At 41.0% G+C, this 23,371-nt stretch overlaps 1 protein-coding gene across 10 annotated transcripts in view; it reads left to right on the top strand.

Moving 5' to 3' along the window:
• EML5 (EMAP like 5) overlaps positions 1-23,371 on the top strand; it is a 160,065-nt gene that overhangs the window by 126,131 nt on the left and 10,563 nt on the right. For 5 of the 10 annotated variants that reach the window (XM_027552678.1, XM_027552675.1, XM_027552681.1 and 2 more), the window contains 5 exons: positions 3,246-3,344; positions 6,891-6,911; positions 15,547-15,720; positions 17,153-17,361; positions 22,274-22,431. In XM_027552678.1, the coding sequence (XP_027408479.1) occupies positions 3,246-3,344; positions 6,891-6,911; positions 15,547-15,720; positions 17,153-17,361; positions 22,274-22,431 (661 nt within the window). The remainder of the gene's footprint in view (positions 1-3,245; positions 3,345-6,890; positions 6,912-15,546; positions 15,721-17,152; positions 17,362-22,273; positions 22,432-23,371) is intronic. The other 5 variants (XM_027552677.1, XM_027552674.1, XM_027552676.1 and 2 more) reach the window with 4 other exon arrangements.

The raw sequence follows: 23,371 nt of genomic DNA, 5'->3' as shown, positions 1-23,371 counted from the left end.
TAGGAAACCCTAATTCTCCATTCCCCTCTTTTTATAATTGAATATTTTTTATTTAGCATCTTGCTGGTGCTGTTGCTAAGTCGCTTCAGTCGTGTCCGATTCTGTGCGACCCCATAGACGGCAGCCCACCAGGCTCCCCCGTCCCTGGGATTCTCCAGGCAAGAACACTGGAGTGGGTTGCCGTTTGCTTCTCCAATGCATGAAAGTGAAAAGGGAAAGTGAAGTCGCTCTGTCGTGCCTGACTCTTAGTGACTCCATGGACTGCAGCCTAGCAGGCTCCTCCGTCCATGGGATTTTCCAGGCAAGAGTACTGGAGTGGGTTGCCATTGCCTTCTCTGACTTAGCATCTTAAAACTCTGTTAAAAATATAAATAATTAAAATACATGAATCTTGAATATGAATATTTCATACTGTAGAACTTCCTAGTAATATTTTAAGGAATTTACAATCTTGAGAGTATAGCACAGCAGAAAAGGACTTCATAATGCAAAGTGCTTATAGATCTCGATTAGAAGTGAAGGATGACTGTGTGTTGAAAGCATGTTTCACAGCAGAAACATTGATAACTTTATTCTGTTTCCTCGCAAGTGGTTGTCTCTGACAGTTAGTGATTGAAAGGAACATGTTGGGTGAGTGATAGCTAGGGACTGGCGATGGAGTGGCAGTGTTCCTGCTGAGGGCTTGGAAAGCCAAAAAGGTTAACTAAGAAAGCTGCTTGCCTGTGACTTGACTGATGATGTCTGTTAGATCCAAGAGATGGGAAAATATTTCTTGACGTCTATTTAACTGATTGTATTGTTGAAAAAGTTCTCTAAGCATCATTTGATGACCGAGGATGTGATAATCCTACTAGTAATACTCTTTATTAATTTTGAATTGCTTTATTACGTAAAGTTATAAACTTCATAAAGTCAGAATGTTGTTCAGTTGCTCAGTCGTGTCCGACTCTTTGTGACCCCCACGGACTGCAGCACGCCAGGCTTCCCTGTCCTTCACCATCTCCTGGGGCTTGCTCAAACCCATGTCCATTGAGTCAGTGATGCCATCCAACCATCTCATCCTCTGTCGTCCCCTTCTCCTCCCGCCTTCAATCTTTCCCAGCATCAGAGTCTTTTCAAATGAGTCAGCTCTTTGCATCGGTGGCCAAAGTATTGGAGTTTCACCCTCAGCATCGGTCCTCCCAGTCAATTTTCAGGACTGATCTCCCTTAGGATGGACTGGTTTGACCTCCTTGCAGTCCAAAGGACTCTCAAGAGTCGTCTGCAACACCACAGTTCAAAAGCATCAATTCTTTGGCGCTCAGCTTTCTTTATGTTCCAACTCTTATATCCATACGTGACTACTGGAAAAACCATAGCCTTGACTAGACAGACCTTTGTCAGCAAAGTGATGTATCTGCTTTTAAATACAGTATCTAGGTTTGTCATAGCTTTTTTTCCAAGGAGGAAGCATCTTTTAATTTCATGGCTGTAGTCGCCATTTGCAGTGATTTTGAGCCCAACAAAATAGTCTGTCACTGTTTGCATTGAAGATACAGTTTATCTAGTACAAACATTTCTGGCTTTTTTTTCCCTCTGGTAGCTTCACTCTAATTAGATAGAATGGATTATGTGAGTCATAATCCCCTACCCCTGGTCAGTATTAATCATTAATATGGTATATCTGTTTTAGTTTCCTTAAGAAAAAGATTCATCAAGATTATACAAATCAATGGTAATTTTCTATTCAATACTTTAGGTCATTACAAAATATCTCTTATTAATAGAAAATCCTCTTTGAGGCTTCATTTATCCTTCACAGAGAATATAGAAGATAAGAAAAGACACACTACATAAGGATGGGAGAGTAAACACACTTGCATATTTATACCTGTAGTTTGCTTCAGTTTCCTGGTTTTTAGTTACTCAGCTTCCTAATGATGGGATCTAGAGAGCCGGGATCGGAGAAGGCAATGGCACCCCACTCCAGTACTCTTGCCTGGAAAAATCCCATGGATGGAGGAGCCTGGTAGGCTGCAGTCCATGGGGTCACTAAGAGCGGACACGACTGAGCGACTTCACTTTCACTTTTCACTTTCATGCATTGGAGAAGGCAATGGCAACCCACTCCAGTGTTCTTGCCTGGAGAATCCCAGGGACAGCGGAGCCTGGTGGGCTGCCATCTATGGGGTCGCACAGAGTCGGACATGACTGAAGTGACTTAGCAGCAGCAGCAGAGAGCCGGGGTAGAGAGATGACCAAGCCCCTGCCCCAGTGGCTTCTCTCCGTTCTGCGGGTACATTGCTGTGTGTATAGTCCAAGAAGTCCTGATGTGTTAATTAATCTATTGATTTAGTCAGTAGCATATATAATTATTTGTTTGTTCCTTTAACTGAACTCAGCCCTGGGAAATATGAAGCACATTTTACTTTGAGAAGAAGTTCAAAAGCAATGTTAGATATATTAAACGTTATTTTAAAATGTTTTCCTTTGGTTTCGTTTTGCTCTTGGGAGGACCTAGTGTCGACAGTGCTCCGTAGCCTGGGCCCAGTCTGCCAGCCTGGCCTCGTCCCCGCCTCTCTGTTTGGCTTGCAGGAGCCTCCCTTCCTTGCCTCCTGCACAGCCACGGTCTGCCAGGGCCTCTCCACTGTCGCTGCCACAAGATGAACCAGATTACTTCTTTGATCAGAATTTTTTCAGTACCCTCCCACTGACTACAGAATAAATATAAAATTTAATAATAGGCTTGTTTTCAAAATCCTCTGTAATTCTAGTTCAAACTTGCCTGTCCAACGGTATTTCTCACTTTTCTTTTTTGTTACCCTGTATTTCAGCCAAACGAGCCATCTGTGTGCATACCCACGGCTTCCCTGACTTTGTATCTTTGCTTCAAGCATTCCTCTTCCTGAAACATGTGCCCCAGCCACATTCACGTTTCCAGAGTCTGTTGTCAGTTCAGGAGTGCCATCTGTGCGTAAGAAGAACGGATCACTGCGTATTTGCACAGCGCTTTGATCTTTAACTCTCTTGTGGCACTTGATGTCTCCAGCCTGGTTTTACATGGTTATGCCTCTCAGGGTTCGCTACTTTAAGGATTTGTCAGTCACGTTTACATCCTTAGGATGCAGGATATATACTATGCTCAAAAAATATATGTTAAATAAGCAAGGAAGTTGAACACAGCAGTTTATTACTCCGAGTAAAGTGCATTTGACTATTTCACGTTTTACGTTTTCAAATTTAATTTTCAAATTCTTTTTTTATAGGGACTCAGAGTTTTTATCAGGAACATAATGATGATATTCTGTGCCTCACTGTAAATCAGCACCCCAAATTTATCAACATAGTGGCAACTGGCCAAGTAGGTATGTTTCTGTATTTTAAAAAGAAATAGTATTAAGTAATTGTCTTCTTTAAATTAATTCAGTATCCTAGGGGAAAAGACTAAAACATTTTTGTGTATTGTTTGAAACGCATTTATACATGAAGCGCACGTCCAGTTTTACCATATTATTTGCTTCCAGGCATTTTTTTTTCACTTTGTTTATCTGTATTGGTTCAGACAGTTCAGAATGAAGAGCATTGTATTTTATAGTGGTTGAAATAGTTGGATTTAATCCTTTAGCAGAAATTTATGAGCAGCAGAAAGTTTGTATTTAATAGCACGTAAAGCAGGAAGGAAGAGTCTGAGGCGGGAGTGGTAAGTAAGAGGAGCTGAGAAGTGACTGGTGAGCGGGCAGAGCCTCTGCCTCAGCAGGGGACACCCTGGAAAGCGGAGAAGCCGAGCCTGTGCTGCCGGTGAGCCCTTCTGCCCTTTCCTCTGGCGGTGATCGTATTTGCCACCTGGTTTTGAAATCCCCTGTCTTGCTATTTTCTTTCAACTCTCTAGAAAACTTTGACAAAAGTCGTAACTCCACAAGCAAAATGATGAGCAGGTGGCAAGTCTCTTTAGGACAAATCTACCAGTAATTGATCACTGTGACTGCTACGTACAGACCTACCTGATCAGTGAGATCTTCACAACCCTTGTATAGTTTGTAAAAATGATCAAAATCATTGGGTTTATTGGATTTCAGTGAGCCTCAATGGCTAAGGCAACTTTCCAGGCATTTTTTCCTTCTTGAATAAGATAATTTATGCTTTAATATGATCAGTTAGAAACTTGTTCTCTGTTATCTATTAGTTCTAGAGTTATGCCACAAAGACCTTTCTTCCGTTCTGTAAAAATTTTCTCCTTTTAAAAAGAAAGTAGGTCAGTTCTTAGCCTGTTACACACACAATATTCTAAGCTTCGGATTTATTAGTTATTTACATCCTGTTGATGTACAGTTGATACGTGATGTGTTAGGTGCTGATGTACAGCAGGTAGTTCAGTTCTTTTCTGTTACGGGTCATCACAGAAAATTGAATAGAGTTCCCTGCGGTATGTAGTGAGACCGTGGTGTTCATCTGTTTTATATATGGTAGTTTGTATCCGCTAACCCCAAGCTTCGGTCTCTCCCTCGCCGTGTCCTTTCCCTTGTCTGTGAGTCTACTTCTGTTTATTAGTGAGCTGCTTTGTGTCCTGTTTTAGATTGCACTGTATGTGATGTCATACGGGATTTGCTTTCTCTTTTTGACTTGCTTCGCTTAGTATGCTCATCTCCAGATCCGTCCGTGTTGCTGCAGATGGCATTGTTGCATTCTTTCTTATGGCTGAGTACTATTCCATCGTGTGCATATGTACCACATCTTCTCTAACCGCTTCCTGCTGATGGACGTCTAGGTTGCTTCCATGGCTTGGCTCTTGTAAACAGTGCTGCTGTGAGCGTTAGGATGCACGTGTCCTTTCAAAGTCGAGTTTCTCTGGATATATGCCCAGAAGTGGGGTTGCCAGAGCATATGGCAGCTCTGTTCTTAGTTTCTTGAGGAATTGCATGGTTTGCCATAGTGGCTACACCAATTCACATTCCTAGCAACAGTGTCCCCTGGAGGAGGAAATGGCAGCCCACCCCAGTATTCTTGCCTGGAGAATCCATGGACAGAGGAGTCTTGCGGGCTCCAGTCCATGGGGTCGCAGAGTCAGACACGACTGAGGGACTAACACGTGCATACGTACTAACAGTGTAGAAAGGTTCGCTTTTCTCCACACCCTCGCAAAAAATTGTAGGCTTTCTGATGATAGCCATTCTGACCTGTATCAAGTGATTGGTTTGCATTTCTCTAATAATTTGTGATATTGAATAGTATGTCTTCTTTGGAGAAATGTCTGTTTAGGTTTTCTTCCAATTTTTGATTGGGTTGTTTGTTTTTTGTTATTCAGTTCTATGAGCTGTTCGTATATTTTGGAAATTAAGCCCTGTTGGTCAAATTATTTGCAGATATTTTCTTCCAATCTGTAGGTTGTCTTTTCATTTTATTTATGGTTTCCTTTGCTGTGCAGAAGCTTCTAAATTTCCTTAGATCCCATTTGTTTATTTTTGCTTTTTATTTCTATTGCCTTTGTAAATTGACCTAAGAAACCATTGGAGAATGTGTCCTTTGCGTAATTTTACTTTTATCAATTAATGTTTCTCTGACTTTATGACTTTAGGAAAAACAATTATCTATTATGGGCCTGAAGGAATGTTATTATATGTAAGTGTTCCTAACCTCTCCTTAGGAAGCTCTGTTGTAAAATGCTTCCTCATATAGAACAGAAATCTGTTTCTCTTTCATTGTAGTTCACCGGTCCTCATTTGGGGGCACCTAGATATTTAGACCTGTGATGGTTAGGTCTTTATCTGTACTCTTTATTTTGCCCCAGGCCCACAGACATTCCAGGATAAGCCTGTTTTCCAAAACCAAAACCCTCAGTTTTAAACCATTCTTCATGTGACATAGTTTCAAGTACTGTCATCATTTAGTTGTCATCAGAGCATGTTCAAATCTAAAAGTGGTATATCCTGACTGGTCTTCTCAGCAAAGTCAAGTACATTATTGCCTTTTCTCTCATATTCCAGGTCAGGACACTACATCTACATTATCAATATGTCCTTGAAACAATAATTTCATAGGCTTCCCAGGTGGCGCTAGTGGTAAAGAACCCGCCTGCCAATGCAGGAGACGTAAGAGACGTGGGTTCAGTCCCTGGGTTGGGAAGATCCCCTGCAGAAGGAAATGGCAACCCACTCCAGTATCCTTGCCTGGAAAATCTCATGGACAGAGGAGCCTGGCAGGCTGCAGTAGTCCATGGGGTCATACAGAGTTGGACACAACTGAAGCACACAGGGACATAAAGTTCTAATAAAGCAGAGAACAATCGTCTATCTAAAAAAGGTTTCTAAATTTTTCTGCTTTCTTTCTTGCTAAAGATTATTGACTCTAAAATTTTGATTAATAAATATTTCTACTGTAAATACAATGAATTTCATATTTTCTTTTTTGGCAGTCTTTTACTCAGAAAATGTTTAGTTAAAAAAATAAGAAAGGGGTTAGTTTGTGGCCTGAATTAAGAGCCTTCCTTTCCTTGAGTTACATGCCAGCTTTTACCATCATTTCTTTCAGGTGATTTAGATCTGATTCTTCCCTTCAAGTAGTGCTACATGAAAGCCCGAAGGATCTATTAGCAGGGCATTTGTAAACCAAAATAAACTCATATCAATTTTAAACCATATCAGTACTATTTTAAGTGTTTTTATAATTTCATGTAACTCACTAAAGAAAATACTGATCTAAAGATTGAAAGGTCATATGCATATAATACTAATATGCATATATAATTGAAATTAGTGGCTTCACTTACAGTATAACTCAATTTTACGTAATTTTATATATGACACAACTATTTAAACCATTTAAAATTACCTTCTGGTGGTTGGGTTTTTTAAGTTTTGCGTATGGTGTTGATGCTGTTTCTGGATCATTGTTTCTCTGCTGCTTTTCCATTGTAGGTGACTCGGCAGACATGTCAGGTAAGGAAACCTATCACTTTCTACTTTACTCATACTCTTAAGTAGTGATAGCCTACATTTTTACAGAGTAATAAGATAGCTGAACTATTTTGGGTTTTTTAAAAGTCAAGAATACATCATTATAATGTCATGATACTGAGCCCAATCTACAGTAATTTTTTTTAACTGAATTTTGACTTTCTTAGTATGCTCAGAATTGTTGTAAGCACTTTACTTGTATTACCTATTTAGTCGTCACAAGAATTCTCCATAGTAGGTATTAACTTGCCATAATCATATATCTGGTAGGAATAATGGTGGGGCTAAAATTTGATCTTAAGTATGAATCAGTACATTTTATTGCCTAGAAATAAAAATTTTTCAATTACTATTTTTATATAATCATCAAAATTATTGCATATGTTAGATCAACAGAACATTTAAAGATTTGAAAATAACTTTTTATTATTGAATTTGACCATGACTTTGTGAAGTTACAAAGCTCTTAGATGAACAAATGCATGTCAGTTGTTTTTAGATATTATAATAGCTAGGCTTTTTCAACTCAATTTCAGTTCATATAATGTAGTAAGTATTAACAGTCTGATAAAAAAACATTTCCCAGTGATTTGTATCCATTTCCTTCTCCTCCAGGATAAAGCATGATTTTGTGATTTGACTATTTAACCACAAATGTATTCAGCACAGCAGACAATGGCCTTGCTCTCTTAGGCTACACCCAAGAGCAGAGGTTAGCAGACTTAGAACCCATGGGCCAGATCTGCTCACCGCCTGAGTATAGTTTTTAGTCATTAAAATAGTTGGAAAATATCAAAGAAGGAGTAAAATTTCAGAAAACATGAGAAGTGTATGGAATTCAGATTTCAGTGTCCACAGATAAGGTTTCTGGCACGGCCCTGCCTGTTCAGTCACGTACTGGCCACGGCACCTATGGTGCCCTCATGGCAGGGTTGCAGCAGAGACTGTTTTAACACTCGTTGCTTTCCCGTGCAGCTTGGCACACTACAGATCGCAGTGGTTCTGTTTTAAAGCTTGACAGGTTTTGAGTGCTACATGTATTGCTGTATTCCACAACATTTTGTTGTTGTTGAAGTCTAGTTGGTGTACAGCATCATGTAACTTTCAGGTATACAACATTGTGATTCAATTTCTATAGCTTACATACCACTAAAAGCTACTATAAGATAATGGCTACAATTCCCCTGCGCTATACAATATGTCCTTACCTACTTTGTACAAAACAGTTTGTATCTCTTAATCTCCTACCCCTCATCTGCCCCAGCCGCTTCCCTCTCTCCTTAGGTCGCCACTAGTTCGTTTTCTGCATCCGTGCGTCTGTTTCTGGTTTGCATATGCGTTCATGTGGGTTGTGTTTTAGAGTCTACATATGAGTGATATCGCACAGTATTTGTCTTATCTGACTTATCTCACTGAATACAACATTCTCGAGGTGTATCCACATTGCTGCCATTTGGTTTTTTTAACCATGGCATATCTATCATGGCAAAACAAGAGAGGGGAAAGGAAAAATAGACTGAATGTCAAACTATAAAGGCACAGTTAAGTGTGGATTTTGTTGTCAAATGAGATGGTAAAACATTGTACTTTTTATGCAGTGATACTGTAGCTGTGCTGAAAGAATACAGTATATGTCAACATTTCCATACTGACTTTGTTGCAATATCCCCAGGTCACAGGAAAGCAAAAATCAGAAAAATTAGGAACTTTAAAACAGTATCTTGAGACTTCCCTGGTGGCCCAGTGCCTGGGACTCCAGGCTTCCACCACAGGCGGCTTGGGTTCAGTCCCGGGTCAGGGAGCTGGGATCCCGCATGCAGTGTGGTGTGGCCAAAAATAAATAGATAAAATTTTAAAAATTATTTAAAAAACACAATATCTCATCACAACAGAGTTTCTTCAAAAAATAAAAATAAAATGTGGCTAAAACCTAAGTAAGGTTCTGAATGACTCATTTGTTAGCTAATTAAGACAGGCTGTTTATTGCTGGCTTAATTAAGTCATGTTTGACTACAATGAATGAGTGTCCAGAGAAAGTAAACTTGTTTAAGATCTTTTGCCAAGAACCATTGCTAAAACAGTTGAGGGTTTTGCGAACATCAGTAGTCACTAAAAACAGGCAAAAAAGGGGGCGGGTGATTCTGAGTGGTTTCCCTTGGTTCTTGATAGGTTGACAGGTGTTGCCAGTTGTTTACTGGAGGAATCAGTGCTGACTTTTAAGTGACAGTTTGCCTCTATAAATGGTCTCCATGGAACAACTTGAAAAGATAATATTTTCAAATAACTTAAGAAAACATCAATTCAGTACAACCTGAAGTAGAATCTGTGAAGATGTACTAGAACTGAGGGTGGTAAAAATATGTGTGGAGCTAGAGCAGAAAAGAGGATAGTTTGTAAAATTTACAAGGCTTATAAACTTTAAAGGCACTTGAAGCCTATGGTTTATTCACTGTGTTATTCCTCAGCAGCTGCTTTGTGAAAAATATTTCAATCTATCATGTATAATTGAACCTCCGTATTTTGTTTTTGAGAGTCAGCAGTTAACTTTATTTGCTCTCATAGCCTTAACCATCATCAGTTATTAATTTCTGTCAGAAACAGAAGGTGAATGTCTGGACTTGCCCTACCACAGCAGTTTAGTGGTTTAGCAGTCGTAACATTTTGTTGTTGTTGTTCTTTGCAATTTCCGTCACTCAGAGCCAGGACTGAAATTTTTCTGAGACTAACTGCCCTCAGTCTCTATTATGGAAAACTGAATGGCTTTGGAAATTAGTTTTTGCTGCAGATTTGTTAATGTTTCTTAATGATTCAACCTGAAGTTACCAGGAAACTACAATCACAGTCACATACGTTGAAATTACAGTGCTTATACGTGAGACTCACGCTGCAGGAAGGGCACGTGGAGACAACTGACCTCTGAGCCACGAGTCATGCCAAACTGCGCTGTGTGTGTCTCATCCGTCAGAGATTAAGACAAGACACCAGATTCCTTTCCCACACAAATTTGCAGCAAATATATTTTCTGGGCTCAAATTTCAGTTCCAGCAGCATTTTTTTTAGATCTTGATACAAGTGTAAAGAAAATTGCCATATTTAAAAAATCTGTTTAACTGTACAGTTGAGGAACTTCCACCTAATGTTCAATTTATAGTTATTATTCTGCAATATAATACATGCTAAAAAGACAAACATCAGGCCAGAACTCTAATACAGTTTTCTGAATGCCTTCCAAGTGATTAACATATTCAGTTAAAATCATTTGCTTATGGATTGATATTCGTATTTGACAGTACCTATCTGTGAGACATTGTCAGAATTGAAAATCATTATAGGTCATCATTAACAGATGAACATTTATAATTTTTTTTAAAAAATAAAGAACATTGACTTTGAACCCCACTTAAGTGAATTAATATTCCCCCTCAGAAAATGAATTCGCATTAGTAGATCAATATTATAAAAACTTTCACTCAGTGAATTTCATCAATAAAAATTTTGTGGAAATTTGTTTTCCACAAAAGAAAATTGTTTTCTTATATTACATAAGAACCTGCATAATATCTTTAATTTTGTCTCTTTTACAGTAACAGTTTGCTGAGTCCTACTCTAGAGGGAGACAGGCAATAAATAAGTACATTTTTAAAAACAGCATGATCTAAGACGGTGATCAACATGATAAAAAAACAACAGGGTGATAGCAACAAAGCAGTGGTTTTTCAGAAGTGGTAAGACCTAGCTAGGCCAAAAATGGTACTAAACAGTGACGGCCACAGGGCGGTCTGGGGGCTCCAGACTCAGGCCTGGTTTCAGACTCCTAGACCACCCACACCTTCAGAGGTCCTAGAGGATCAAGGCATGGTGGTCCTGGGTCTGTGTCTCTTTCAAAGCACTGCTCCGGGGGTCACACACAACCTGCTTCTACCAGCTTCGGCCCAGGGCAGCCCCCTGAAGACTCAGAGACCAACATTCGTTATTGGGGGCTGATCGCATAGACATAGAGCCGCAACGACTGAAACAGCATGCTCCCAGCAGAAGGCGGGTGCTCGGTGCCCCAGATGGACAGAATGGCCTTATCAACACAGGAAACATTTCACAAGTCAGGTTCTTACACGCTGGCAAGCAGGCCATTCTAGTGATGGTGAGTTCAGTCCTGCTTGTGTTAACTTTTTGCTGTGGAGGCCCTAAAGCTGAATCAAGAAACAGGAAAGTTAGTGTGACTGGAGTAAGGCCTCTGAGATGAACTTTGAAAGAGGTTGGGTCAGTCACGTGGGGCTTTGCAGGTCATAGAGAGGAGTTTGCATTCCTACTAAGTACAGAGTCCATCACCAGAGAGTTGTAGGCAAGGGAGTTTATGTGATCTAATTTATACTCTGAGTACATCACTCTCTGCACTACTAAGAATACAGAGAGGAAAGAGCCTCCAGAAAATTGGGAGGCTCTTGCAGTAGTTCAAGCAAAAGACATTTTAAACCAGGGTGGTAGGAGTGAAAATAGAACTAGGCAAAGATGGCTTAGATTTTAGCGGTAGATCCAGCAGTCTTTCTGATAGAGTGGATTGAGGGCATGATGGAAAGCAAGGAATAGAGAGTAACTTAATTTCTTGCTTGAGCAGCTGGCTAAATGAGATAGCGCAATACTTTGGGAGAGAGAGTTGGGCAGGAAGAAATTATCTGCAGTCATTAGGAATGAAGGGAGTGTAGGTTCAAATGCAGGAAAACTGGTAGGTTTGGAGGTGGGAAAATAAGGAAGATCCTCTCTGATGCTTCTGTTGATATTTCATCATCTGAGGGTGAGGCGGTGCTGAGGTAGTGGGAGAAGTTTCAAAAGTCTCACTTTGGAATGTGGGAGAATAAACGTGTGTATTAGAGAGGGTATGGTCTAATTACCATCTGAGTACAATAGTTGTGTTTTGAGTAGACCCTAAGGGAACATCTTTTGTCTCTGGCAGAGTGTTTTCAGCCCACCTAAGACTGTGTAAGGAGGTAAGAATCTGACACTTGTGATCCTTAAGGCAAGGAGAGAGAGCTCTGTCTGGAATAGGTCCCTGTTTGTCCCTATAGGCAGTTCATTACGTGACTTAGTGGTCTTCCACGGACCCTCTCATGACCGAAAAGAAGGAAACTGATCATTGCCCTGGAGTGCAGAGGGAGGGCGCCCACCTGCCTTTGCTGATTCAGGAGCCCCAGTGTGCTTCCCGGCCCTTCCCCTCTGCCATCCACAGCATTGGCTTCACCCACGAGGCTGTGTTTGTGTTATAGAAGGGTTGGAGTTATATGTTTCCTTGCCTTTTCATCAAGTGGGAAAGAGAATAAAATCCATTTTCAAAACCACGACCTAAAATCAGTGCTCCCTGGGTCTTCCCTGGGTGGCCCAGTGGCTAAGACCGCTCACTCCCAATGCAGGGAGCCCAGGATTGAGCCCTGGTTAAGGAACTAGATCCCACATGTTGCAACTAAGACCCAGTGCAGCCAAATAAATGAATATTTTAAAAAATAATAATAAAATTAGTACTGCCTTTTAGCCTGAGTGAGTCATTTTAAGATGTGAGCAAAGACTTGAACTGAATCACTGATGTCAGGGGGTGAGGGGATGGGACGAGAAGGATTGTAGGATGTGTGGAGGTCTTACCACAATGGGCGTAGACTATTAAGTTGACTACGCAGTGTCTTTGCCCTGAATTGCTTGTATTTGCATGAGGGAGGCATGGATTCCTGAATAAAATCAGAGCTTTATTAAGAAGGGAGGAAGGAGTGCTGGGTCCAACGTCAGTGGTGATGTTGTCCAGTATAGAAGAAGTGAAGTTGCTCAGTCGTGTCCGACTCTTTGCAACGCCGTGGACTGTAGCCCACCAGGCTCCTCCATCCATGGGATTCTCCAGGCAAGAATACTGGAGTGGGTTGCCATTTCCTCCTCCAGGGGATCTTCCCAACCCAGGGATCGAACCCAGGTCTCCTGCATTGTAGGCAGATGCTTTTTACCATCTCAGCCATTGGTACACTTAATGGTCCATATTAAAATCTTGTTTTTAAAATGCACTGTTTACTATGCTGCATCAAGGCAAACTAGGGGATGAAAAAAAAATCCTTTAAAACGTTGATTCTTATGAAATCCATTTGTAATTTTAAGAGACCCTTATGGGCTCCCTTGGTGGCTCCATAGTAAAGAATCCACCTGCTGATGCAAGAGACACAGGTTCGACTCCTGGTCCGGGAAGATCCCACAGGCCATGGAGCAAGTAAACCCAGGCGCCACAACTCCTGAGCCTGTGCCCTGGAGCCCAGGAGCCGCAACTCCTGAGCCCATGTGCCTCCGCTGCTGAAGGGCCTGGAGCTCTGCGCAGCCTAGAGACCGTGCTCCGCAGCTAGAGAGGCCCCCGCAGCAAAGAGCCCGTGCTCCGCAGCTAGAGAGGCGCTGTGCAGCCACGAGGACCCAGCACAGCCGTAAATAAACTAATAAGTTACTTAAGAGAGAGAGGGACCCTGTGGCATCTGTGTCCTGGAGTTGGAGAGTGAAGAATGGTTACTAATCGTTGGTAGGGTTGATTCTCCGGAGAAAGTCAATGTGGCAGCTAGACGCTGACAGCACGCGCCTCTAGAGGCTGGCTCTGCCACACTGCGGTGTGGGACCCAGGGCAAGGCACTTAACTTCTCTTGAGCCTGAGTCCACAGGAACACAGAACCGCCCAGAGGCAGGGATTGGAAAGGACGAGATGTCCCTGGTCACACGCCAAATCCATGAGACGTGCCTCTCTGGTGACCTCAGGAAGGGCAGAAGCAGGAGTAGGATCTCAGCTACTCCAGCTTCAGGCATGACCACTTTCAAATTACAGGAGAAAGTCAAACGACACAATTTAACCTTTTGTAAGGTAGACCTTGAGAATGTCCAGTAATTTAAGTCCTAAATATTGCTACTGATGTACGTTTAGAGCACTCTAAGTGTGTAACAGTCTCATAACATAGTCAGACCTATATGTTTTAAGACGTGAATTCTTGGTATAAGTTCTTACCATCTCATTTGATTTTTTTAATACAACTTTGAAAAGTTCGGGAATTCAGTTTACTGAAAGTTACTTGCTTTGTAATTTATGAAATATTAAATTTGGAGAATATTGAGTGTTCTTTCTTAAAAATCCATTAGCTACATCATCACATTTAGACAAATACAGTGTATGGATTGCCCAGAGTTTCTTTTTATAGATATAAAAGCATTTCTGTATTACAGAAGACCTGTTTAATATTTGTCACTGGCAAAAAATTATAGAATGATCTCCAGTATATGTGTGTGTGTGTGTGCATGTATAAATCATCTAGCATTTCTTACTGAATTAAGTTTACCAATTCCTCATATCCTTTCACTTTTATTGAATGAGGAATGTACTAATTTTAGTCCAGTGCTTAAATTATTGTGATCAATTTTTCACACATAAATGCTCTATTATGTGGTAAATTTTTATGTCTATTTCCATGTTGGTTTTATTTTTTTACAGTTGCATAAATCTTTGAATAATTTTTACTTAATGATACTAAAATTTAACTCCCTGGGTTAATATATTATAACCTTGTTTGAATAACTGTCAGCTTTAATTTGTCATTGTATACTATAAATTGTAGATGGTGTAAAATATAGTCTAAATTTATCAGACTGTTTTCTTTAGAGACTAGAATTTCTTTCTGCATCAAGTGATTTTAAGACAGCTTGTCAAGATGTACTGTTTCTCTATTTTTGCAATATTTGTAGCAGATTTATAATTTGAAGCAAATGCACTTTCATGTATTAATTATTTTACTAAAAGTACTTGTGTTCTGAAACTGAACATAAATCTGTTTCTTTTTATAGGGTGCAATACATGAAAAAAGAACAGTTCAAAACTATGGTTTTTTAACTTAGAAAATTCAAAATCTTTTTATATTAGCCAGTTATTTATATATTATAAATATATATGTTTATATATTAAATATAAATTAATTTATATTTAGCCAGTAAAAATGGCTACAAAGAAAAAAAAAGTATAATTTTAAAAGGATAAGCAGTAGTATTTCTCCCATAAAATCCTGTTTTTTTTAAAAAAAATACCGTCTTATAGAGTGATATGTACTTAGCTTTTACCAGATGTATGTCTATTCGGTTGAAAATTTCCTTTGTGATCTAGTCATGTGATTTCCTACCTATTGCCTTTCTCAATTTGTATTCACTTTCATTCTCTTCTTCATATAACATAAGTACTAAATATATCTTGGTATTTAATTATTGTGTAATGTTTGTATATTTCTCCATAATATACATAATTATACAAAGACTTAACATGTGTCTAGAACACGCTTTTTTTTGAAAAGTTGTTTAGAGTTGTGATTGCCTAATTGTTGTCTAAAATCTATTTTCTCAAAAGTGCAGTTGGACTATAGCCTGAGGAAGTAGTCTGTATTTTTCTCCCTGTCTCTCCTTTCTCTTTCCTATCCTTTTTTTTAAATTTAGTCTTAGTTTTGAGTTATTTTTTATTAAGTATATAGTCCTTTGGTATGTATTTTTTCCATGTTTCAGACATAAGTATGCGTCAGCCTTAGCAATGGAAACGTCTGTAACAGGTGTATCACAGCTGTTGGATGCTGTCTTTGTTTAGCCACAGCTCCATCTATTCACATCTGGGATGCCGTGAACAAGCAGACTTTGTCCATCCTAAGATGCTACCATTCAAAGGGGGTGTGTTCAGTGAGTTTCAGTGCTACTGGGAAACTCCTGCTCTCTGTGGGGCTAGACCCAGAGCATACAGTTACCATTTGGAGATGGCAAGAAGGTAGGATTTTTCTCTTTGTAATTTAAATAAATAAATAAATATAGGGTGAAATGAATTTTCTATTTCATATTTGTATTAACTTCTTGATTGAAACCATTATTCATTACAGCCCTACTCAGCACACATACAGAGCTGTTGTAGGTGGGTTCCACTTTAAAAACCCAGTGAAATTGTAAACAAAGCATAAATTAATGAGTTACTAATATTAAAAATGATTCACTGCTCTCTCCTTTCAGTAAGAAATTGTGCATAAAAGGGTCTTGTAGTTATTATTTGGTTGGTTATAAAGTATCTTACTGAAGAATGGAAATGAATTATGTTGTAAGTGATAATGGAAGAGCAATAAAGTAATGCTACTTTAATACACTGCAGACAAAACTTTGCTGTTACAGAGCTGTTAAAAAAAAGTGAAATTCACCTTTCAGCCAGAACTGCCATCTTCCAGTAGTTCGCCAGAGTGACCAGCACGAAGGGCAAGAGGAGCAGCCCCTAATGCGTGTTCTCTGGCTCTCAGAAAGCATGGCCCTGCATTGGTCCTTTGGCCACATACTTGCAAATCCAGGATAAAGGTGATAGTGTAGACATCAAGGGAACAGATACTGTTTAAAATGGAACGCCCCACAAATGACACCATGGCACAATGGGAGAGGCTGCAGTGTAACCCAGCATGCTGTCTGGCTTTATTGTGAACAAACAGGGGCAGGATCCCTGCCAAGGGAGTTAATGTGTGCATTGAGCATTTTAAACACACTGGCAGCCAAGACAGCTTCCCGAAATGCCTGAAGGAAAATGATCAGAAGAAGGAAGCCAGAGAGAAAGGGACTTGGGTTCAGCCAAAGCTCCAGCTGGTCCACCCAGAGAAGCACACTTCCTGAGAACCAGTGGAAAGGAGCCTGAGCTGCGGGAGCCCATTCCCTGTGAATTCATGACCTGATGGGCGCAGAGAGAACAAAGACCCAAACTGTGAAAAAATAAAAAGTGAAAGTCATGGAGTTGCGTAGAAAAGAAAAGAGAGAATGGTTCCTACAATCTAAAACGCCCCTTCAATTATAATGAAGCTCTCCTTGAATCCTACATCACTTGCAAAGTGTGTAAAAAGGACCCTGGGCACTAGTAATCGTCTGCGCAGGATTGCTAGATAGCAGTGCAAGGGACAGGCCCCGTGTGTGTGTGTGTGTGTAGGGGGCAGGGGGTGGATGCTGCACCACGAGGCTTGTGGAATCTTAGCTCTCCCACCAGAGACTGAACCTGGGCCCTTGGCAATGAATGCACCGAGTCCTAACTGCTGGACTGCTGGGGAATTCCCTGCACTTTCTTTCCATAAGCATTTGTTTTTTGAACTGTATGTTTTCAATAACTGCTTAATCCTATAAAAAAAATCAACTTAGTTCTTATACTCACCTGGAAAATTCTGTTGTATCTTTTTTCTTAGGTGCCAAAATTGCCAGCAGAGCTGGTCACAACCAGCGTATTTTTGTGGCTGAATTCCGACCAGATTCAGACTCCCAGTTTGTCTCTGTGGGAGTAAAGCACGTCAAGTTCTGGACCCTGGCAGGAAGAGCTCTTCTTAGCAAGAAGGGGCTCCTGAGCACTCTGGAGGATGCGCGGATGCAGACCATGCTTGCTGTTGCGTTTGGTGCAGTATGTCTCTTCAATTGCCCGTGGTCGTGTAGCTGTGAATTACCCAGACTGGACTGTTGGGGATTTTCGCCTTAGATAGATGAGCCACACGAACGTGGGGTGTATGGCACTGTAGTCCACTAATTCTAGCCTGTGTCCCGGTCCTGCCTGTATTTCATCTTTCCAGTTCTGATACTTTGAGGAGTCAGGGAGTGGGAAAGAAAGTGAACGAGGGAGAAAGGTTACAATGGAGACTTGAGTCCTTGGGCCGTGGCCATTCCCAAAAGCTGGCCTTAACTTCCTGTCACCCTACGTTTCCGAGGCCCTAATAATTTGTCAGAATAAAAGACATATTGTGACATATGACTTTCCAGTGTTTAAGAGGGTGCTTGGTTTAGGATTTCCTGTGCTTCCTGTCATCTTAACTCACTGCTTATCCTGAGGTTGGAAGTGCTCGGGACCCGTGTCTCACCAGCGCGAGCACAGCCCTGCCCTGGCTTCCTAGGAAGGGTGCTCCAGGGCCGTCTCTTCCCCACCCCCCATGCCACTTGGACTTCAGGTTTACAAGACACTTGTCTTTCCTTTAATATCTTGTCCTGGCCAGGCTTTTTCAATCCTTTGGTGCATCAAAAACCTAAGTTGGTTTTCTTTACGTATTTATGTTGGGTGTGTAATACTTGAAGGAAGAAAAGTATAATTCTGAAATTTTAAAACTTACATTTTTGAGGAAAACCACCACTGAAAATGCTCGTATGCCATGTCAAACTTCAGCTAAATATCATGGAGTTTCTTAATACAAGACCAGTAATTTCCTTTCTGGATGAAAATGTACACACTCAAATGCTTGACATTATTATGCCCATATACATTAACTTTCTTCACATACAAAATTCCTTATTTAATCAATTGCCCATTCCTAATGGAAAATAAACTTGAAGATAAGCATTTTAGTCCTAATTGACTTTTTTATGTTTGAAGCAACAGTGCAAATCAGCACAAATGTTTTGTTACAAAATGGGTGGTGTTCATTGCATCTGCTGCTGTGGGCGGGAGTCCCTCAGAAGAAACGAGGAGCCCTCATAGTCAACAAGAGTCTGAAATGCAGTACTTGGATGCAATCTCAAAAACGACAGAATGATCTCTGTTCGATTCCAAGGCAAATCATTCAGTATCACGGTAATCCAACTCCATGCCCCAACTATTAATACTGAACAATCTGAAGTTGAACGGTTCTATGAAGACCCACAAGACCTTTTAGAGCTAACACCCATGAAAGATGTCCTTTTCATCGCAGGGGACTGGAATGCAGAAGTAGGAAGTCAAGAGACACCTGGAGTAACACGCAAGTTTGGCCTTGGAGTATGGAATGAAGCGGGACAAAGGCTGACAGAGTTTTACCAAGAGAATGCACTGGTCATAGCAAAACTCTCTTCCAACAAAAGAGATGACTCCACATATGGACGTCATCACATGGTCAATGCTGAAATGAGTTTGATTATATCCTTTGCAGCCGAAGATGGAGAAACTGTATACAGTCAGCAAAAAAAAAATGACCAGGAGCTGACTGTGGCTCAGACCATGAGTTCCTTATTGCCAAATTCAGACTTAAACGGAATAAAGTAGGGAAAACCACTAGACCATTCAAGTATGACCTAAATCAAATCCCTTATGATTATACAGGGGAAGTGACAAATGGATTCCAGGGATTAGATCTGATAGACAGAGTGCCTGCAGGACTGTGGATGGAGATCCGTGACGTTGTACTGGAGGCGATGATGAAAACAACCCCCAAGACAAAGCAAGGCACAAAGGAGGCCCCACAGACAGCCGAGAAAAGAGGAGGCAGAGAAGACAGAGGCAGGGAAAGAGACGCCCATCGCATGCAGAGTGCTGAAGAGCAGCAGGGAGAGGTGAGCCTTCCTCAGTGAGCAGTGCAAAGAAATAGAGGGAAACAACAGAATGGGAAAGACTAGGGATCTCTTCAAGAAAATCAGAGATCCCAAGGGGACATTGCATGCAAAGATGGGCTCGATAAAGGACAGAAATGGTATGGACCTAACAGAAGCACAGGATATTAAGAAGAGGTGGCAAGATACACAGAAGAACTGTACAAAAAAGATCTTCATGACCCAGATAACCACGACCTAGAGCCAGACATCCTGGAATGCCAAGTCCAGTGGGCCTTAGGAAGCATCACTACGAGCAAAGCTAGTGGAGGTGATGGAATTCCAGCTGAGCTCTTTCAAATCCTAAAAGATGATGCTGCAAAAGTGCTGCACTCAATCTGCCAGCAAATTTGGAAAACTCAGCAGTGGCCACAGGACTGGAAAAGGTCAATTTTCATTCCAATCCCAAAGAAGGGCAATGCCAAAGAATGTTCAAACTACCTCATAATTGCACTCATCTCACACGCTAGCAAAGTAATACTCAAAATTCTCCAAGCCAGGCTTCAACAGTATGTGAACCAAGAACTTCCAGATGTTCAAGCTGGATTTAGATCTCAGAGGAACCAGAGGTCAAATTGCCAACATCTGTTGGATCAGAGAAAAAGCAAGAGAATTCCAGAAAAACATCTACTTCTGCTTCATTGACTATGCTGTAGCCTTTATGTGGATCACAGAAAACTGTGGGAAATCCTTAAAGAGATGGGAAATACCAGACCACCTTACTTGCCTCCTAAGAAATCTGTATGGAGGTCAAGAAGCAACAGTTAGAACCAGACATGGAACAATGGATTGGTTCCAAATTGGGAAAGGAGTACATCAAGGCTGTATATTGTCACCTTCTTGTTTAACTTATATGCAGAGTACATTGTGTGAAATGCCGGACTGGATGAAGCACAAGCTGAAATCAAGGTTGCTGGAAGAAATATCAATAACCTCAGATATGCAGATGACACCAGCCTTAGGGCAGAAAGCGAAGCGGAACTAAAGAGCCTCTTGATGAAAGTGAAAGAGGAGAGTGAATAAGCTGGCTTGAAACTCAACATTCAAAAAACCAAGATCATGGCATGCGGTCCCATTGCTTCATGGCAAATAGATGGGGAAACAATGGAAACAGTGACAGACTTTATTGGGCTTCAAAATCACTGCAGATGATGACTGCAGCCATGAAATTCAAAGATTTTTGCTCCTTGGAAAAAAAGCTATGACCAACCTAGATAGTATATTAAAAAGCAGAGACATTGCCAAATAAGATCCGTCCAGTCAAAGCTATGGTTTTTCCAGCAGTCATGTATGGATGTGAGAGTTGGACTATAAAGAAATCTGAACGCTGAAGAATTGATGCTTTTGAACTGTGGTGTTGGAGAAGGCTGTTGAGAGTCCTTTGGACTGCAAGAAGATCCAACCAGTCCATCTTAAAGGAAATCAGTCCTGAATATTCACTGGAAGGACTGATGCTGAAGCTGAAGCTCCAATACTTTGGCCACCTGATACGAAGAGCTGACTCATTGGAAAAGACCCTGATGCTGGGAAAGATTGAGGGCAGGAGGAGAAGGGGACAACAGAGGCTGAGATGGTTGGATGGCATCACTGACTCGATGGACATGAGTTTGAGCAAGCTCTGGGAGTTGGTGATGGACAGGGAGGCCTGGCGTGCTGCAGTCCATAGGGTCACAAAGAGCCAGACACGACTGAACAACTGAACTGGACTGACTCAGTTTAAGCCTTTTTGAATATGCTCTAATCTTCCCTGGTGGCTCAGTCAGTATAGAATCCACCTACAATGCAGGAGACCCAGGTTTTGATCCCTGGGTCGGGAAGATCCCTTGGAAAAGGAAATGGCAACCCACTCCAGTGTTCTTGCCTGGAAAACCCCTTGGACAGAGAAGCCTGGAAGGCTACAGTTCAAGGGGTCGCAGGAGTTGGAAACCACCTAACCACTAAACCACCGCTACGCTAGGGGCTATGCGAAGAGCAGGGCAAGTAAAATGCTAGTGTTTACATTCCAGTCGCAGATAAGGCATAAACTAAAGATGCTCCTGTATGAAAAGTATCATCATTGTTTTCTAAATGTGAGTTATAGAGATTAAGCATAAATATGAGGAATTTGAAATAGTATTAAATTGTTGCAGGGAAATTAAACATACAAACTAGTATTCTCAGAAAGATTAAAGAAAGTCTGTTTTTTGGTATAATTCAAATCTTATTTTCTGATTGGTTCTTTCCATATTGTTTTCGGTGCAGGATCTTATACAAGTAGCTCTAAAAAGGAAGTTAAATGGAGACAGAATAGCACATAATGCAGGATTTGATTTCTCTTGTTTTTGTGTAAATGAATTATATCAAGACCGAAATTCTTGAGATCACCTAAAGCGTTCTTAAACTTTTGGTACCTTAACAGATTTATCTTATTTTTGGATTCATTGCAGAAATGCATTGACTTTTATATTTTAAGAAATCATGGGAAATGTTAATTTTCATATACAACTGCAAGACTACTATTTTGCTACAGATAAGTTTCACCTTCATGACAAAATATTTTATCAAACCTATCAAAACTATTATGAAAGTTATTTTCACTTCCTGTTCTTTTTTTCACTCTGGGTTACTAGTGACTTTGAAGTTACTCCTTGGGGAACTAGAGGGAAGCGATTCAAAGGGGTGAAATAAACCAGGATCACAGCATTGTTAATTCAAAGGGAACTCAGAGAGTGTGAATGTTCTCAGTTTACACATGAAAAAGTTGATATTGGTGGGGGTTAGAAGTCTTGACCAAGGTTATTCCAGGTAATAGGCAACAGACATGGAAAAGGAAGTGGCCCTAACAGCCTTGAGTTCAGGTTTTCTGACACCTGACCCCACTGTTCCTCCTGCCATCCGTGCTCCTTGTATCAAAAGGGTGACCGCAGCTCACGCTTACGTAGAGAATTGCTGTTTGACTCTGCCTGAACCTTTGATGAGTTTATCTCCCCTTCCCCACTCCTTTTCAGAATAACTTGACGTTTACAGGTACCATCAGTGGAGATGTCTGTGTGTGGAAAGACCACATATTGTGTAGAATCGTGGCCAGAGCTCACAACGGGCCTGTGTTTGCCATGTACACCACCCTTCGAGACGGGCTGATCGTCACCGGGGGCAAGGAGAAACCGTGAGTCCCCTTTCTTTTCGCAGCCTCACCGCACACCCTGCGTCAGGATGCTGTGCTTCGCAGTTACGTCAGGGTCACGGGGATTAGCCTCTCTGACCTTCCTCAAGTGCTTCTCCTTTATTGCCTTTTATAAAAGTGCCTTCGTGATGATTCTTATTTCTGGCCTTAAATCGCTCCCAGTTTTTTTGACACTGTAGGTAGATCTAAGGTCCAGCAACTGGGGTGATCATTTTTCAGAAATATTCATGGGTAGCTATCCTGCAGGTTAGGAATTAATTTTCTTCATGTCTCTCTGCCTGTGTAAATATTTGCTGAGTAGAATTCTGCTGGTGACCTTTGCGGGGATCCTTGCCGTTGGGTTTGGGATGCATTTTGACTGCTTTCTGTTTTGTTCAGACTGGATACTAAGGGATAAGATGCGTACTGCTGGACTAGAAAAGGACGAGGGGTTGTCAGAAATAGACTGTACCTTGTTTGCTTGTGCTCAAGGCAGACTTGTCAGATAAAGTTAGGGCAAGACCTCAAAATTAAGTCTGAAGAAAGGCCTTTTGCTCAGTGACTTAAATCTCCCAGTGGAAACAAGATACTTACCATTGATTTTCTACTGATACCTTCATATCCTCGTTAAAGTGGAATGTATATGGGACCAGGACATAAGTGCGTTCCTACACAGCATTGAAAGAGCCCACAAACGCGCAGCGTCTGCCTGTCACACAGAGGAGGACCGTGTGACAGTGCTGTGGGAGCACGGTTTTGTCCTAAGACAGTTCGTCTAGAAGAAAATAAAGGAATATATTTTCCACCTCTTCCAAAAGAAAAACCGTAAATAGGCTGTATTTAATCTTGTGCATATATTACCGTGACACTGGTGTTTCCATACCTTAACTAACCTCACACACTCCTACTCACTAGTAACCTATTAAACTGTAGCATATCTAAT

The sequence above is a fragment of the Bos indicus x Bos taurus genome, chromosome 10 (genome assembly GCF_003369695.1).
Source record: "Bos indicus x Bos taurus breed Angus x Brahman F1 hybrid chromosome 10, Bos_hybrid_MaternalHap_v2.0, whole genome shotgun sequence".
Lineage (NCBI taxonomy): Eukaryota > Metazoa > Chordata > Mammalia > Artiodactyla > Bovidae > Bos > Bos indicus x Bos taurus.
This window is presented reverse-complemented; position numbering and strand designations above follow the sequence as displayed.